The sequence below is a fragment of the Equus caballus genome, chromosome 30 (assembly GCF_041296265.1).
Source record: "Equus caballus isolate H_3958 breed thoroughbred chromosome 30, TB-T2T, whole genome shotgun sequence".
Classification (NCBI taxonomy): Eukaryota; Metazoa; Chordata; class Mammalia; order Perissodactyla; family Equidae; genus Equus; species Equus caballus.
This window is the reverse complement of record NC_091713.1, coordinates 8,732,377-8,751,195: the sequence shown is the minus strand read 5'-3', so window position 1 is coordinate 8,751,195 and position 18,819 is coordinate 8,732,377. Positions and strand designations below refer to the sequence as shown.

The following is an 18,819-nucleotide window of genomic DNA, read 5'->3' as shown; positions in this document are numbered from 1 at the left end:
AACCCTCAAAACTGGGGAAGGGGAAACAATAGAAAAACAGCATGCACACTTTTCTCCTATGTAAAACTGTGTGTGTGCAGAAAGGCAAGCGAGAGGGTGATTGCCACCAAACTTGAACGGGTGTAATTCTAGGGGCTGTCTGCTTTCTTGCTATTGTTTCCTACCGCATTGACCTTATACTATTTTTAAGCGTAAAAACAAAACTCTTGGGGCCACCCAGTGGCCGAGCAGTTGGGTTCGCGAGCTCCGCTTTGGCGGGCGGCCCAGGGTTCGGATCCTGGGCGCGGACATGGCACCGCTCATTGGGCCATGTTGAGGCGGCCTCCCACATGCCACAACTGGAGAGACCCACAACTAAAATATACAAGTATGTACTGAGGAGATTTGGGGAGAAAAAAAAAGCCAAGGTAAAACAAAACTCTTTTCATTGTAAACAAAAGAATGGGAAAGGAAGACGTGGAAACAGCAAGTGTAGACAACTCTTTCAAGGAGTTCCTTTTCTTCTGCGACACGGAACAAAGAAATGGAGGGCAACTGGAGGCAGAGGTGAGGTCAGGAAGATGTTACTGAATATTGATAGGAATGATGCAGTGGCCAGGGAAAGTGGATGATCCAGGAGAGAAAGAGGGTCACTGGTGGATCAGAATCCTTGAACAGCCAAGAAAGGCTGAGATCCAGCACTGGCACAACGAACTGAACATTTGCCCACTCATAGGAGGGAGGCCCGAGGCCACAGGTACTGACGTAGGTAGGCTAGGGGGACGCTTAGCAGTGTGTGGCAGCCCTGAGAATGCTCCCTGCAGGCCTCCGGCAGGAGTGTAACAATGCAGGGCACGGCTGCGGCCCTCTGAAACCCACCATACCGCCCCAGGCTGCTTCCTCCCTCCAGGGCCTGAATTCGGTGGGGACAGGCAGACTGGATCCTGGGGAGATAATGGGACTCCTCCTGCAGGCTTTCCAACCTTCTTTACACTGCATGGCAGTTGAGGACTCACTCTCTGTCTCTCTCTCTCTCTCTGGATATGATGACTCTCCCAACTTTCCACAACTTCCTATTTCCTTTCCTACGAATATTTCCCCTAATAAAATCCTTGCACATTTAATTCCACGTTGGTGACTGTTTCTCAGGAGCCCTGGACTACTACTAGTAATAATGCAAGTGGTCTGAGAAAACAGGCAGTCAGAGGGGATTTGGGACCGGCTCACTTAGCACCCAGCAAGCAGAGAGGGCACCATCTTGAGGGGTATGTGGGGCACCAATACTTCCTGGCTCAAGGTGGCGGTTCAGTTGTTGAAGTTTTCGTTGGTAGTGACCCGGGGAAATGTCCTGGTGGAGGGGAGTGCTATGGCAGGTCCAGTGGAGCAAGCATTTGAAAAACCTGGGGCTGGGGCCAGCCCCGTGGCCGAGTGGTTAAGTTCCCGTGCTCTGCTTCAGCGGCCCAGGCTTTTGCAGGTTCAGATCCTGGGTGTGGACATGGTACTGCTCGTCAGGCCACGCCGAGGTGGCATCCCACATGCCACAACTAGAAGGACCCACAACTAAAATATGCAACTGTGTACTGGGGGGATTTGGGGAGAAAAAGCAGAAAAAAAAGAAAAAGATTGGCAACAGTTGTTAGGTGCCAATCTTTAAAAACAAACAAATAAACATGGGGCTAACAAAGACAGCCAAGTTTGCTGGTTACTGCTAAGTTATATATATATATTTTTTAATTAAAATATAATTGACATACAACATTGTGTAAGTTCAAGGTACACAATAGTGTGGATTTGATATATTTATATGTTGCAATGATTACCCAGTGGCGTTAGCTCACACCTTTATCGCATCACATAATTATTGTTTCTTTTTCGTGTTCAGAACAATTAAGATCTAGTCTCTCGGCAACTTTGAAGTTTATAATACAGCGCTGTTGACTGTGATCACTATGCTGTGCATTAGCTCTCCAGGCCTTAGTGACCTACTAGCTGTACCTTTGTGCCTTAAACACCTCCCCAGTTCCCTCAGCCCCTGCCTCTGGGACCCAAACAGCACTCCACTCTCTGTTGTTATGAGTTTGGCTCTTTTAGATTCCACATTTAAGTGATAGCATACAGTACTTGTCTTTCTCTGTCTGACTTATCTCACTCAGCATAACGCCCTCAATGAGGTCCATCCATGTCATCACAAATGGCAGGATCTCCTTTCTCAAAGCTGAATAATCTTCCATTGTAGATACACACCACATCTCCTTTATCCATTCTTCTGTTGACATGTACTTAGGTGGTTTCCATACCTTGGCTATTGTGAACAATGCTGCAATAACCATGGGCTGCAGATATCTCTTCAAAATCCTGTTTTCATCTCCTATGGATATATACCCAGAAGTGGAAGTTGTGGATCAGATGGTAGATCTATTTCTAATTTTTTGAGGAATCTCCATTCTGTTTACTATAGTGGCTGAACCAATTTACACTCCCACCAACAGTGCACAAGGGTTCCCTTATCTTCACAGCCTCACCAATGCTTGTCATCAAGGGATAGCCTGCAGAAGGTTAGTGAAAGCCAGAGCCAGAGGTCAAAGATTAAGTGTGAGAACCAGAGGGTCTCAGTAGTAGCTTATGAAGAGATCACCATCACCAAAAAGGGAAGGGCAGCGACAAGTGAACAACAGGCTGAAGACCTGGGAATCACAGGCCTCTGGAGATGTTTCAACACTCAACCAAGCAGGTGAGTGAGGAAAGGGTGACATCCTGGTAGAGAAAACTGGGATGCTAAAAGACTGGGACGGGGTCATCTGGATGGATGCCTCTGAACAGACTTCTCTCCACACCCACTGCTCCCCCCACCCCCACCCTCTGGGCAGGCAGACGTGGCCCAACCCTCTCTATTAAGAGCTACCACTTCTGCTGGGCTGGAAGATGCTGCAGAAGCCTCTCCCCAACAAGATAACACATGTCCCCCACATCCTCTCTTGTGTTAAATCCCAACATAACGCAGCTGGTGACAAGTTGGCCTGATAAGGGAGGGAAGAAGTACAAAAACTGCACGTACCGGCAGGAGCCAGGGGAGTAGGCTCGGGATTGGATTCCAAGGGGTCTTTAAGACTGGATAAGCAAGAACTCACTGACTCGGGGGCATTTTCTCAGGATACGGGATTTAACTAACACTCTTGCAAGAACTCTAAGGGATGGGGCAAACTCAGAGCTAGGGTGGCTCTCAGAAGCCTGGAAAAAATGATGGTCAACTTTCAGCAAAGAAGAAAAGTATGGGTGTCCTGGCAGCTGGTAGAGGAATGGAAAGGCTCAGGGAGGTGGAGAGACAGGAACAGATGCATGGTATGAGGCCAGAAGACCCAGCAGATTGTGTCTCATGAGAGGGTCCAGAAGGCACAACAGTCACCAAGGACATCCTGATGAGAGGACCACCAGCATCACTAAAATCTCCAGTGGGGGCTATTCTCCGCAGCCAGGGGTGACAGTGGGCAAGGCGGTCACAAAGCTGGGTTTATTAACACCCATGAGGAGGATGAGGCCTCAAAGTAAGAGAGGCTTGGTGGTGGCACCACATCTAGAAGCCAGGAGGCCACAATTACCATAACAGGAAAGGAATGGCCACGAGGGCTTAATCACGGGGAGTTGTGGAGATAGGTAATAGAACACAGTGGTGTTAGTGGCAAAATTGTCAGGCAGCCAACAAGGCTGTCGGTTAACACCTATTAAAGAAAAAAACAAAAACAAAAATGGAGGAGTAGACTGAGGGCAATTATCCTAATAAATATTACAGTCCCTTGCTCCAGTCTCCAGAGGTGAGTAGATCTTCAGATCCAGAATCCACTGACTGAAGAGGCAGCCAGGTCCCCAGGAAGGACCCTGCAACACTGTGGCAAGTCTATACCATGACAACTCCCCCAGAGACCTCTGGCCATTTCTTCAAGTGATTGTACTGGGGAAAAGGGAACAACCAGATATTTTGAGAGTATTAGATACAGGTCTGAGTTGACACTGACACCCAAAGTGTCATCAAGCCCCCCTTTAGGGTGGGGAACTATGAGGGCCACAGTGGTTTGAGCCACCCAGGGGTCCTTTCCCCAGTCCCCAAGTGTATAATTGGAATTGATATACTTGGCAGCTAAAGCCCACATTGGGCCCCTGGTCTGTGGAGGAGGAGCAGTCATTGTGGGAAGGCCAAGTGGGATCTTCTGAAACTGTGCCCTGCCCCCACATCCAACTAAGTTAGAAAATCAGCATCGTTTTCCAGGGGAGTAGCAGAGATTAGTGCTACCACTAAGGACCTCAGAATGCAGGGTTGCTGGTCTCTGTCATATCTTCATTATCTGCAGAAAATGGATGGATCCTGGAGAATGACTGTAGCCTCCTGCAGATCTAACCAAGTCGTAGCGCCAATCGCAGGTGGTGTGCCAGATGTGGCATCAGTGCCAAGGCAGGTTAATCAGGCCTCAGGTATCTGGTATGCAACTGCTTACTTGGCAAATGCATTCTTTTCCATCCCATAAGAAGAGAAGACAGAAACAGTTCACACTCACACAGACATTACTCAACTATCTGCCCATCTTGTGGAAGCCCCAGCATGCAGCCTCAGACAGATGACCTGAACAGCTAACCGAGCTCACGTCTGGTCTGGTGATGGGGTCTGGGATGCAATGCTGTTGTGCGCCCCCCGTCACATTGTACCAATTAAGAATGAGACAGCCACAAGGACAGCTGATTGCCCAAATTTCAACAAGGATAATCTCTATCTTAGCACCAATATGGAATAATTCTCCACTGCAATGACCCATCTGAGCAGCTACTGCAACCACTACGATCAAAGACAATTGCATTTCACTGCCACATCAACAAGCTGGTACAATTACCAATGGCTTAAAAAGTCACTTCATAACTAAAAACATCTAAGTAAAAAGCACCCTTAACCTCTGAATTTTCCAAGTGTTTTCTCCTCAGGTAGCTGGCAATTTTGAAATAGGAAATGGAGTGTTTGAAGATCGACTGCAGAATCCACATGCCCACCTTTTGACACTTATCCAACTGAAGCAGCTGTGCAGTCAACCAATGGCAACTGATCTGGCAGAGGATGGGGCAGAGGGAGCAGGAGGGGAACTGAGGAGGACCTCCCAAAGTTTCTCATGATAGAGCCGAGAGGAGACCAGTGGTATTCTGGAACACACAAGCCATGCTCCATTCTGACAGCCACTGTAGTGGAGGTGACAGTTTTATGTGGCCATCTGCGGTAGCCAGCCTTCAATGATCCTTGCTTCCTACTATCCACACCCTGTGTAGTCTCCTCCCACATTGCTCCAGAGTTGGTTTGTGTGACCAACAGAATACAGCAGGACTGATAGTAGGTCACTTCCAAGATTAGGGTATAAAACACTGTGGCTGCCTTCTCTGTCACTCTCCCATGCTCTTTGGGATCACTCACTCTGGGAGAAGTAGCCACGAGGTCATGAGGAACCCTACAGAGAGGCCCACGTGGTGAACACCTGAAGCTTCCTGCCAACAGCTGCACGAGTATGCTCGGGAGCAGACCCTCCAGCCCTGGTCAAGCCCTCAGATAACGGCAACTCCCTGAGACCTGAGCCGGAAACATCCACCTGAGCGTGCACAGACGCTCTCAGAGGCCTGACCTCAGAAACTGTAAAATAATGTTTTCAGCTGCTATGTTCTGAGGTAATTTGGTATACAACAATAAATAAGACATAGCTGGACTCAGCTCACCTCTACAACACAGCTCAGGTAGCAACAGGCATTAAAATTTATTTTCCTTTATAATGCTTTGAACAACTTATGTCTCTCTCCAGGTTGCCTAAGAAATCGTTTGTGGGAGGTTGTATCAAGGCCACTGTCTCTCAGTTTCAAATGTGCCTTTCTAATTGCCCGGGCCAGGACTCTGCAAACCACATTTCCACTCTCCACCCACTCCCTGGGAGGTTTCCCCAGTACCAGGTACTGGAGGAGAAGGGCAGGAGGAAAAGAAGGAAGGCCTTCCTGTTCCCCGCCTTTCCCGGGAACCTACCCACGCTGCTTCACCCCAGCAGCGGCAGCGGGGTTTCAGGAGTGGCAGCTGACTTCTAGCTTGAAGTTTTAAAAAACGTCCAGGACCAGCATCATTGCGCCCCTCAGAGACACCAGCAGCTGGCTTGCCAAACTCCTCACTTCAGAGTTTTGGATTCCAGCTCAACAGGGCTCTCCTCCAAGCTTTAAAAATGTTTAAGTCCCAGCCGCTTTGTCCCCCACCCCGGGCCCAGGGTTGAGTGTTGCTTCTGGCACTTACTTCCTCTCAGATACTTTGACATCCCTTTCTATCTTTTTAGGCCTCCAATAACCAACTTAGGATTCTTTATACTAAATTTTCTTTGTTAAAATTATTGGTGTGGTTTCTGCCTCCTAACAACCACCCCAAATAAGTCTCCCTATTATGCTCTACTGTGGCTTATCTCCTTCAATTTAAATTACAGATTAATGAGTAAATTTATACTAGTTTTTTTGTCTTCCACTGGTTTGTAAGCTTCATGAGGGCAGGCGTCATGTCTGTTTTATCACAATGTACTAGAGATACACAGCAGCTGACATATAAAAGGTACTCATTTAATACTCGTTCAGTGAATGAATGATGGATAAGTTGTTATTGGTGCCTCCTGAATTATATGAGCAATACAACTCATTCCATCATCAGACAGTGAATTTTATTTTGTACCTGATGAGTTTGAAGTGACCAAGGGACATCCTGTGTGGTAGGCAGAATAACAGCTCCCCAGAGATGCTCACATTCAATTCTGCAGAACCTGAAAATATATTACCTTACATAGAAAAAAACAGACTTGGCAGATGTGATTAGTTAAGGATCTTGAGATGAATTACCCTGGATGATCCTGGTGGGTCCAATGTAATCACCGGCGTCCTGAGAAGGGAAGGGGGAGGCGGGGAGTCAGAGAAGACTGGACACTGGGAATAGAGGTCAGGGAGATGTGGCCATGAGCCAGGGAATGAGAGCAGCCTCTAGAAGATGAAAAGGCAAAGCAGATTCTCTCCTAGAGCCTCCAGAAGGAATGCAGTCCTTGATTTTAGCCCAGGGAGACCCCTTTTGGACTTCCGACCTCTAGAACTGTAAGATAATAAATTTGCGTTGTGTTTTATTTTAAACCACTAACTTTGTGGTCATTTGTTACAGCAGCAACAAGAAACTGGTAGAGAAGTCCAATGGGCCACAGATTATGCCAGCCTAGTGCTCAGGAGGGAGAAGGGGGTTGGAGATGGGGGCCCTGGACTTTTCAGCACACGTGTGATAGTTACAACTGAGAGAGGAGACGAGATCACAAAGGGCAAAGGCAGTGTACAGAGTAAGAGGCAAGGTGAAGCAGCGGCTGGAGCCCTCAGCAGTGCAGCTAGGACTAAAGGAGGGGTTAGTGGCGAGTGCCTCTCTCCACGCCTGTGGTCTGTCAGTGGGTTAGGTGGAAACGAAGACCATAGTGGGCAAGGGAAGCAAAGCAGCTGGGTACACCAAAAATGAATTTCAGAACTCGGTCCACAACCCATCTGAGGACAGTCAAGTAACAGTCACGCACACAGCACTTAACTGTCACTGGACACTGCCTGGCAATTCAACCCCACTTGCCTAGTATATTTGTTTTCCCTATTTTACAATCAAGGTCCCGGCCTTCTCCTCCTCTCTCTGACTCTTAATCACTGAGAAAATCAAAGCAAATCAGAAGAGAACACCAACATTTCCCCCACCCCGAAACTTCTAACCTGACTCCATCTGCATTTCCTATCTGCTATGCCATCTATGCACCTGCATCTGCCTTATATGCTGTCTCTATGGGGGAAGCCTCCCCCCTACTAAAGGCCAACCCCTCCACTTGTACCCTGGATCTCTTCCCCTTCTTACCTTGACCTTGGAAGTCTCCCCCTCTCCCACATCACCAACTTCTCTCTCCCTACAAACAAGTACATCTTAGTGTCTCTCATCTTTAAAATGCCCTCCATCGACTACACAGCCCTATCCCACTATTGCCCCGAGCTGCCTCCAGTTGCGTCCATCTCTCCACCTTACACTCACTTCTCAGAGCACTCCGCATGTTCTGTGGGTCCCATTCCTCCTCAGACTGCTCTCAGGTCGAGCCTACCAGTACCCTCCATATTGCTGAATCTGATAGTCTTCTGTGTTACCTTGCTCTCCTCCTGTCTCCGTGGTCCCTCTTCTTCCTGTACTTGTCCTCTAAAGGAAGGGTCCTACAGCTTTTTCTTTGGCCCCTTCCTCTTCTTTTTAGCTACATATTTTCCCAGGTCATCCAGTCAGTCCCAAGACTTTAGAATCTACAGTCGCCCGTGACTCCAGTTTATCCAAATGCCAATTTCACACCATTGACGTCTAAGAGGCATCTCCGACTTAACAGGACCAAACCTTAACTCTTGATTTCCCTCCTCCCAACCTGTTCTTCCCAATTTCCACATCTTACAAATAGGACCAAAATCCACACAATTTCCCAAGTCAAAATGCATAAGCTATCTTTAAATGTTCTCTTTCTAACAAACTCATTATCTAATCCATTAGCAAGTCCTGTAGAGTGGCAGGCGCCAGTTTGGGACACCACACTATTTCAATCTGTGTAATAGTCTGTGTCTCCACTACCCCCAATATCCAAGCCACCTTCTGGCCCGCACCTGTGGAACAGCATCCTAATTGGTTGAATCAATTAGCTCTCCTATTCCCTTTTAATAGTGTATTTGTCCCGATGTGTGCAGGGCTGGCTTTTTGTCATTCATATCTCAGCTTAAACCTCACCTTGTCACCGAGACCTTCCCGCTGCAGCCAACCTAAGATTACTCTCAATCACTTCATCCTATTTTCTCTGCAAAGCACATATCACCGATATTTTGTTTGTCCTCCTGATGAGGATTTTTAGGCTGGTTAATTTTAAAACTACAGATGAGAAGCAGGCTCCGAGGAGTGGAATTTGCTTGTCCCTTTGTTGGGAAACATTTACATTTCTAAGGGAAACCTCTATCTGTAAAGATGCCTCCCTCTCTGTGCCAGGAAGAAGGTGGATGGCCTTATCTCTAAAAACTCTTAATGCCAGAGGCAAGAACTTAAATTGGTTACTGTCTGGCAACCTCATGTAACTGACCCCCGCCTCCCCAAATCCTCCTTTGTCTTTAGCTGAGGATAAAATTCAAGCGGTGACTTCTGCCATTTACTCAATCCGGTTTGATTCTTACCTAAAATTTGTGGGACCGCCAAATGGCCGGACCCTATGGGCACTGACACCATTTTAACTTTTTTACATATTCTTTCTCTTGTAAAGAGATAACTCACATACCTATGCCTTAAATTTAGCCTTACTCTCCACCCAACTTTGCAGCAGCAGCAGCAACATGCCAGCAGCAGCTCTGCCTGCCCATGGGTCCTGTCCCCATGCCAGTGGCGGCAGCAGCAGCCCCCCATGCCAGCAGCATCTCTGACTGCCCGTGGGCCCTGTCCCCACGCAGACGCTCTGACTGCCCATGGGTCCTGTCCCCATGCTATTCTATACTATTCTCTAAATAAAAGAGCACTACTGCCAGATCTTAAGAGTCTAAGAAATCTTTCTTTCAACTCCTCGGCTCACCGACCCCGCATCACTCCCATCTGTTTATTATCGTATTCGCCAGAGCCTACACCTTGCCTGGCATATGGCAGGCACACAACAAATATTTGCTGAAGGAATGCAAAAGCACCTACTGTGTCCTAGGGTTGTGCTAACCTATGAGCACTGTACTCTTCCTATCTCAGCAGGACAGTTTCATAAAATACAAAATTCCACAGTGAGGGTTAACTGGACGCCTGCTACGCCCCTCCCCCCAATAACCCGCCTTCCTTTAGTATTTCCTCATGCCCCCTTTCCAAAAAAGTAAGGGGGGATTCGGAAAACAGGGTCATCACTCTGGTCTTGTGCCACATTTTGTTAGCTTCATAGGGATCAACGCGAGAGAACCAGCAGCAGCACCAACGACGAGCGACTGAAGGCAGACGACCTCACCGCCAGCCAAGGGCGACCACACAAGGTCGGACGCAGATGCCAAGCACTGCGTGCCGGGAGCTGTGGTCTCCGAGGCGGCCCGGTGCGGGGGCTTCGGGGCCCCGCGGCATGCCGGGAGCTGTGGTCTCCGAGGCCGCCCGGTGCGGCGGGATCGTGACCCCTGCGGCAAACTGGGAGCTGTAGTCGACGGCTGGAAGCGCGCCCGCGACGAAGGACCCCGGTTGTTGAGACTCCGCCTCCGCGCTTCGAGCGGCGAGCGGGGGGGGGGGGGGGTAGGGGGGGGCGCCTCAGTGCATGCCGGGAACTGTAGTTTTCCTGGGACCCCGCTCCTCCAGGCTGCAGAGGCGCCGAGGCTGCGCCATCTTAGGTCCCGAGGTGCGGCCGCGGAGAGCCAGCGCGCAGGCGGGCTCAGCCCCGGCGCCGGGCCGGCCCCGCCCCGGGGCGCCTGGCGCCCGCCCCTCGCCCAGGCCCCGCCTTTCCCCACGTGTCTGCCGCCCAGGGGAGGTGCCTGAGCCGCAACGGGCCAGCCACCGCTCCGGCCCCGTCGGCACCAAGCGTCCTGTCGGCGGCGCCCGGAGCGCCCCGGCCCCCGACGCCCCCGCGTCGGCTGCCGCGGGCCGGGCTGCGCGCTTAGTGCCCGGCTCTGGCCCCGGAAGCGCCGGCGGGGGCGGGAGCGGCCTCAGCCCGCGGAGACGAGCGGCTGGAGGTCGCGGCGGCGGCCGCGGCGGGAGGATGGGGGCCAACCAGCTGGTGGTGCTCAACGTGTACGATATGGTGAGTGCGGCGGCCGCCGGACTCGGCGGGCTTTGCTTCGAGTCCGGGCGCGCTGCCGGCCGCCCGGCTCGGCCTGCACCGGGTCGCCGCGGACGCCGGCGCCGGGCGCAGGGCCGGCTCGCCCCCCGCCGCCCTGCCGCCCGCCCGAGTCTCTAAGGCCGGCCGTGGCCGCCCGCATGGGCCTCGGCGGGGGCGGGGCGCCCGCGCTCCGGGCGCGTCGGCAGCGCGGCGGAGTCCGCCTCGGATGGAGCCCGCGGCAGCCCGGGGAGGGGGCGGCGGCGCTGCGCCCCCGGTTCGCGAGCCCGCCGCCCAGGTGATGCAACAGGCGTCTGGCGTGACCGCGGCGGAGGCGGGGGAGCCCGTTTGTGCAGTCATCCAACTTTGGAATACGCGAGCACACGGGCGAGTCTGAGGGCTGCTGTGTCTCGGAAGTGCAGTTGGAACGCCCGGTAGGGAATTACTGTTGTAGTGAGACGCGTGCCTGGGTTTGTTTACTTTGGGTTTTTTATTTTTTGTTTTGTAAAGGGCTATCTGTGCCTGCGGTGTTTAAAGTTTTTTGTAAGTGGATGGGCAAATGAAAAAATCTTTATCATTATTTCTCTTGGCTTGAAGATGCAGAAAAGCAGAAGCGCTAGAGGTCGGCGTCTTGGTCCTCATTCTCAACTCTAAACTTTTTCTTCCCTTGCATTGTTTATAGGTCTTAAACTTCACAGTGTGGCATCTTAGGTAGAAAGGAATTCTCGTAATGTAATCCGGGAATTATGTCAGGATGGCGTCGAGGCTGGCGGGGACTTGAGTCGAGTTGGGTGGAGTTGAGTTCTGATGTGAGCTTGGAGGTGACAGGAGTTGGGTTAACATGCTGAGAAAAGTGACACGTGGTGGAAACAGTTACAGGGAAGAATCCTCGGAACTCGGGTTCCTAGGAACGTGGCACTTTGTAAGGTCTTCGGCCCATGTCACTGGTTAAGAAACCGTTCTCTGGATTTAAACTTTTTCTGTTCAGCTGGATACCTTTCTTTTTCAAGACTTTTCATTGACCTTTTACTGTTTCTCTAGCCCCCTGCCCCCAGTCTGAATTTGGTTTCCTGTTTATTCATGAAGACTGTTACCAACCATTTCTCAAGATATATTCTGCTCTCGAGAGCACAGTTTGCCTTTTCTTCTAGATTATTAAACCCCTTTATGAACTAAGATTATGCAGTGGCCTCGGGGCCACGGTTTCATAGCCTAAAAGAAATCGGAGAAAGTAGAGGAAGAGAGAAGCTGGCTTTTTTAGTAAAACTGAAAGTACATTCTTTCGCATATAATGGGCTTCTTTACACTTGAGGTATTCTGTGAATCACAAAAATCATTGCTAATTGTGGTAAACATAGGAAAAGCTAGAGATGATGTTCAAACCAGTATATTTTAAAGGGAGGAGTGTTCTGAAAGATGTTAAAAACATTAGCTGATTAACAAAGATCTTATTCTTTATGTCACTTTTTGTAAAGTAAGTAGTGAAAGAGAAAGTAGGTAGAGAAAGGGTAAGTTAAACCTGCCCAGATAGCTAAAAATAGGATCTTGAATTTCTAGATAGGCCACAGTCTGATTCATTATCTTCTCTACTGAATAATTCCCGTGTTTGTATGGTGTGTACTGCTTTTTCCTCTCAACAGGAAGAAAAGGAGCGTGTGAATGTTTCTCAGAATGGTAAATAGTTGAATTATTAGACTTCTGATAAACTCGCTCTTGTCTGTCCTTTTGAGGGCTTTCAGTCTTTGCTTTATGTCACTAATTCGGCAACTTAGAATTATTTATTCAATTATGACCCTATAGAAGTCACAGAAATGAATTACTTGTCTTCTTTAAGGAACTCAGAATATCATAGGAGAGGTGCAGGAGTAGTGACAATTTAGAACAGAATAGCATAATTTTGATAAGAGCAGAACAAGATGTAGAGGACGAGACTACACGTGGTGCTGGGTGAGGGAACGCTGTGAGCGGTGAGAGGGGCGACACTCCAAGGATGCTAGGATCTCCCAGGCAGAAGCATCAGCAAGAACAGAACGGCAGGAGTAGGCAAGCACAGGTCGGGTTTGGGAAACGTCAGCTGTCCAGGGTGACCGGATTGTGGGATGAGGAAAGGAGACAAAACTAGACCTTTTATTGGCTTGGGGCTGGAATGAAGGGCTGAACGGGTTTGGGAGCCCGCGGGAACCGTTGAAAGTTTTCGTGGTAGGGAGCGAGGTGATGAGAGTTACGTTTTCGAATTAAGACCCGTGGGTTGAGGTACAAGTTTATATCTGTTATACTCGTTTTCCTCAAGTCGGTTTTGGTGTTTGAAACATTTTTGCTTTATGTCAGGGGCAGATTCCTTTTGTCTTTGGTTGGACTTTCTGTTCATCAGAGATGCCTTTGATGAGGACTGCTATCATCCGCACAGGCCCGGAACATCAGCTGTCTACCAAGTCCAAACTTCGTAAAGCGAAAAGCAACCTTTGGTTCACGCTTATAATCACTGTTTATAGGGACCTCTGCCGTGTAGCCTTGTGTCTGTCTGTCTCTGAAACTGTCACCTGCTCCAGCTCGGACTGTATTTTTCCTTCACTAGATTGGGAACCGCTGATCATTTCTTTTCTTCCATAACTCTGCCACATATACAAAATAGTTGTACCAGGGTCACCTGTATTAACTGCCTTCTCATGGAGGAACACTGTAATTGTGGAAGGGTTTCTTAATCTTCCATAGGGCTGCTGAATTATTGCTTGCCGCCTTCTCACTGATTATTTTCCTCTCTGTACTTTGGGTGCTCCCCCAGCAATGAAACATGTCTTGGAGTTATTTTTCCAAGTCTTGGGAATGAGGTTATTCAAATTCCTAATTTACTGGCATACGTAGGGAAGTAGGTGATTCTGATTCGTTTCAGTTGCTGGGACTGTCTCTGGGACAGTCACTTTAGCACAAGGTCTTCATTGCCATAGATCCAGATTTTGTCCTTTTCAGGTTATTTTGGCTATTAGTGAATTGTTATAAAATAAAAATATTCAGTAGTGTGATAAAGTTGTAGATTAATTCTATAAACAATTTTCTTCCTATTTTTAATAGTATGTGTACATTTTCAGAGTCTTCATAGTGAAGAAGCGTTTTCTAGGACTCTTCAAATGAGGAAGCTTTTGTCTGGACTCCATCCTTTCCACCCTCCGTCTCCATCACACTCCTCCAGGAGAGTGTGATGTCGTGCAGGTGTGATAGGATCTGACTCCCCGTACAGTTGGAGATCTCTCTAAGACTTTTTGAAAGAGTTCCAGATTCATCTAAATATGTGCTTCACCTAAATGATTCCATAATGTCTTCAAATCAACACGTCCAGGAACACACTTTTTCCCTTCCCTCTTTTCCCCATTTCAGACCCTTCCCCCTTACTCCATCCAGCACCTCCCCCCACTCCCAAAATCAAACCTCCCGTGTTGTAATTTTGTCTTGATAACTAGCACCTTCTTCTACTCAGTTTCCCAAGCCAGAGCCCTGGGAGTAAGACTAAATTCCTCTTTGTTGCAAACCCTTCACGGTCAAGTCACCAGGCCCTGTGTCTCTGAGTTCGGTTGATCTGTCTGAAAGTAGCAGAGAGCTTGACAATCAGTGGCTTAAACTGGAAGGATACTTAAGTCCTCAGCTAAATCGTTCCGGGGTTAGTTCAGCAGCTCAGCTGGGACATCAGGCCAAGACTTTCCATCCTTCTGCTCTGCTGTCCTCAGCGTGTTGGCTTTTGTTCCCAGTTGTAAAATGAGTGTCACAGCACCAACAGCATCCTCCAGCAGATGTGGAGGAGCCAGGGGCGAGAAGGGCCTTTTTCTGCCTGCTCCTCTACCCTGTCAGTAGAGGGGAGAGGCTTTGCCAGAGCCACCCCATTTCCCAGGAGGTTGTCCTGAATTGGCTCACACGTGGCTGTGATGAAGCTGAGAAAGGGCATGTCTGGCTTTTCTAGCCTTTTAGTGAGTTGTGGGTAAGGCAGGCAGGGAGCTGAAAATGGCAGTTACCTGGGAACCTATGACTTCTGTCACATTTTACTTTCTGAAAAATCTTTAAATTGGTTACCTGGGAATCCACTGTTGCCTCTCAAGTTCAGGTCCTCATTATCTCTGTTTGTGTAATATAATAGCTTTCTCACTAGTTTCAGTCTTGGGTATTACTTCTGTAATACCATCTTCTCTTCTGTTACCAAAGTAATCTTTGTAAAATGTAAATGATTTTGCCATTCCTCTCCTTAAAATTCTTCTATAGGATAAAGTCTAATATCCTTTATGATATGACCTCTAACTGCCTGTTAAAGGCCCATCTCCTACCAATCCCGCACTACTTCCCACCCCACCTTAGCATACGTTCTTTATACTCACACAATGAAATTTTTAGTTATTCGCACAGGCTGTACTATACTGATTCACACCTCAGTGTTTTTACACATGCTAGTCCTTCTGTCTGGACTGTCTTACTCAAACATTCATCAGCTGCACCCTCCTGCTCCATCTGGCTGTAGCTTAGCCTTTATTTATCAGACTTGGGTGAACTCTGCCCTTCTGTGTTGTACTTTTTGTGTGCCTCAGTCACTGCATGTGTTATAATTCTGTGCATCCCACTAGACTAAGTTCTTTGATAGTGTCATACTATCACCAGCATCTAGAACAGAGCCTGTCACTAGAAGGTGTTCTGTAAGTAAATATTTCCTGAATGAATGGGATTTTAACGATGCATTTTTGTTGGGAATGGTGCCAGTACTTAAATGGCGTGGAAAGGTCATCTGATCCCCCTTCTCTTTGTGCCAGAACCTATTTCTGTATTTTTTTCCCTTGTATTTTTACTTAGTATTTTGCTGGATTTTAGCTTTGACTCTTGGAATAGGGTGAGCAAATGATGAGGGGTGGGAATCATGGGAATGGGATAGGGAAAATATCTTATTCTTCTTTGACATGGTTTTTTGTTTTGTTTTTGTGTAAACACTGTAGGACTAGACTGAGGAAATTTGTTTGTTTGTTTTGGTGAGGAAGATTGGCCCTGAGCTAACATCTGTTGCCAATCTTTCTCTCTCTCTTTTTTTTTCTTTTGCTCGAATGGGATCCTCTGAGCTAACATCTGTGCCAGTCTTTCTCCATTTTCTATGTGGGACACTGCCACAGCATGGCTTGATGAGCAGTGTGTAGGTCCATACCCAGGATCTGAACCTGCAAACCCTGGGTTGCCAAAGACGAGCACATGAACTTAACCACTACACCACCAGGCCAGCCCTGGAAATGTTTATGTTTTAAAGTTGGATCTTAGTCACTCCTTAGAAGATAATCTTTCTGAAAACATTGTCAGTTCCTGAATTCTGACATAGATTAACTAGTTAATAGGAACTAGTCTGAATTTTCTTGTACCAAGTATGTTTCTTGGGCCAGTGCCACTTCCACCACTTGACATAGAAGCAGTGACCCATGTGTCTAACTGAAAAAAAGAACAGTCATAAATCTGCCCTCCTACATTATCCATGGTATTATCTTTTATTTTTTTAGTTTAGTGTAAGAAAAGAATTCAATCTATGTATTTGTTTTCTATTGCTGCAGTAACAAATTACCAAAAATAGTGGTTTAAAACAAGACAGAGTGGGGCTGGCCCCGTGGCCGAGTGGTTGTTTGCGCGCTCCACTGCAGGTGGCCCAGTGTTTTGTTGGTTTGAATCCTGGGTGTGGACATGGCACTGCTCATCAAACCATGCTGAGGCAGCGTCCCACATGCCACAACTAGAAGGACCCACAACGAAGAATATACAACTATGTACCGGGGGGCTTTGGGGAGAAAAAGGAAAAAAAATAAAATCTTTAAAAAAAAGAAAAAAAAGGCAGAGTTGTTATCTCACACGTCTGAGGGTCAGAAGTCCAGGCAGGCTAGGCTGGTTCCCCTGCTCCAGGTCTCACAGGGCTGAAATCAAGGCATAAGCTGGCCAGGCTCTGGAGGCAAATCTACTAGGCTCGTTCAGATTGTTCCCAGAAGTCAGCTGCTTGCAGTTGTAGGGCTCACTCTCGGCCCTTGCTGGCTGTCAGCTGGGAGCCTTTCTCAGCTGTCGAAAGCCTCTTGCGTTCCTCATCTGCATCCTTCATCTTCAGACCAGCCATAGCACCTCAAGTCCTTCTCAGACTTCGTCTCCTCTGCCTCCATCCAGAGAAAGCTCTCTGCTTTTAAGGGCTCACGTAATTAGATGGGACCCCCAGGGATATTCCAGGATAATCTCCCTATCTTAAGGTCTGTAACTTTAATTTCATCTGCAAAGTCCTGTTGCCGTGTAATGTAACATATCCACAGATTTTGGAGACTAGGGTGTAGACATCTTACGGAGTCTACCACAACATCTGTGAAAGGTGTTCTGTAAACCTGAAAATGTCAGTGTTCTCTTTCAGCAGTCCTTTGACTTGGCATGGAATAAATATTAACCTAGTAACTTAAAATGGAAGATTTGAAGTATTCAAAAAATAAAGTATGGGGGCCGGCCCTAGGGTGTAGTGGTTAAGTTCGGTGCACTCTGCTTCGGTGGCCAGGGTTCACGGGTTTGGATTCCAGGCGTGGACCTCCGCCACTCATCTAGCCATGCTGTGGCAGCATCCCATAGACAAAATAGAGGAAGATTGGCCCAAGTACTAGCTCAGGGCCAATCTTGCTTACCACAATAATAATAGTAAAGTATGGAACCCTTTTATGATTGGCAAATACTCAGACGTCAAGGGTCCAAGCATGTTGGTGATTACAGGCCCTTCAAATTGCAGTGGCATAGTGTATATCAGCCCCAAGGTCACATTTGTGATAGTGGATAAAGTTAACAAAATAGAATTTAATGAAACTTACCAATTAAATAGTTTTTCAATACCAAGGAGAGCCTACTATTTTAGGTGAATTCTTTTGTTAAGTGAATTTTTCTTAAGAGAGAATATACTTATACTTTCCATTTGTTGACTGTCAGATTTTTCTATAAGACTATTTAAATTCCGAAGCAACATTATTGTTCAAGTGTCACTCAGTTAGTTAATAGAATGTAAAGGAAGACTCCCAAAATAAACTACAAGAAAGGCAGAAAAATAGTAAAAGTAAGTGAGATACATGAAAATAATTCTAAGTTTCAATTTACCAGGAGTATATTTTGGTGTATGTGATGGCTCCCTACCACGAGAAGAATCACTTAAAAACTAACTGATTGACTCCACATTATTTGAAATAAAAGTCTTTGCTCACTAAATTGTCATGTCATCCTTATCAAAATACTAAATTCTTGCTGAAACAGAATTGTTGACTCTAGTCTTATTACTACACGATTTTAATTATTATAATTTCACAATATATCTTAGTATATGTCTGGGAGAATTTCCGTTCATTATTATTCCAAAGTTTTGTTGGCTATTAAGGCTCTCTGAAAAATTCCATCCTTTTATTTGTCTTTTGGGTTTTTTTAATGGTGGTAGAATACGTCAAATGTACTGTCTGAACCATTTTAGCTGTCTAGTTCAGTAGTACCTAGTTCAGTAGTTCAGTATATATTCACACTGTCATGCAACCAATGTTCAAAACTTTTTCTCTGCCCACTAAACCACAGCTCCCCGTTTCCCCTTCCCCTCAGCCGCTGGTTACCACCATTCTACTTTCTGTCTCTGTGAATTTGGCTAGGTACCTCATATTAGTGGAATTATACGGGACTTGCCTTTTTGTGACTGACTTATTTTACTTTGATAGTTTCTTCAAAGTTCATCCATGTTGTGGCGTGTATCAGAATTTCCTTCCTTTTTAAGGCTGAATAGTATTCCATTTTGCGTATAGACCACATTTTGTGTGTCCATTCATCCGTCGACAGACACGGGTTGCTTCCACCTTTTGGCTATTGTGGATGATGCTGCTATGAACACGGGTGTGCAAATACCTGTTCAAGTCCCTGCTTTCAGGTCCTTTTAGATATTTATCTAGTAGTCTGTAAGTTTTTTAAAATTGGAATGGTGCTAAACCTGTAAATTAGCTTGGGAAGAATTGGCATCTTT

General features: G+C 47.3%; 1 protein-coding gene and 1 long non-coding RNA gene across 5 annotated transcripts in view; one reads left to right on the top strand and one right to left on the bottom strand.

The window, feature by feature from the left end:
* Nucleotides 1–1,685: 1,685 nt before the first annotated feature.
* Nucleotides 1,686–10,250, bottom strand: LOC138921507 (uncharacterized). The gene is made up of 2 exons (XR_011434141.1): nt 6,698–10,250; nt 1,686–4,480 (listed from the first exon to the last, which is right to left on the bottom strand). It is a non-coding gene; the product is annotated as an uncharacterized lncRNA (long non-coding RNA).
* Nucleotides 10,251–10,563: 313 nt separating this feature from the next.
* Nucleotides 10,564–18,819, top strand: part of DESI2 (desumoylating isopeptidase 2) — a 55,461-nt gene continuing 47,205 nt past the window's right edge. Inside the window, 1 exon segment of one of the 4 annotated variants that reach the window (NM_001433619.1) lies at nt 10,564–10,793. In NM_001433619.1, the coding sequence (NP_001420548.1) occupies nt 10,752–10,793 (42 nt within the window). In that variant the 5' untranslated portion in view covers nt 10,564–10,751. 4 annotated transcript variants of the gene reach the window in all.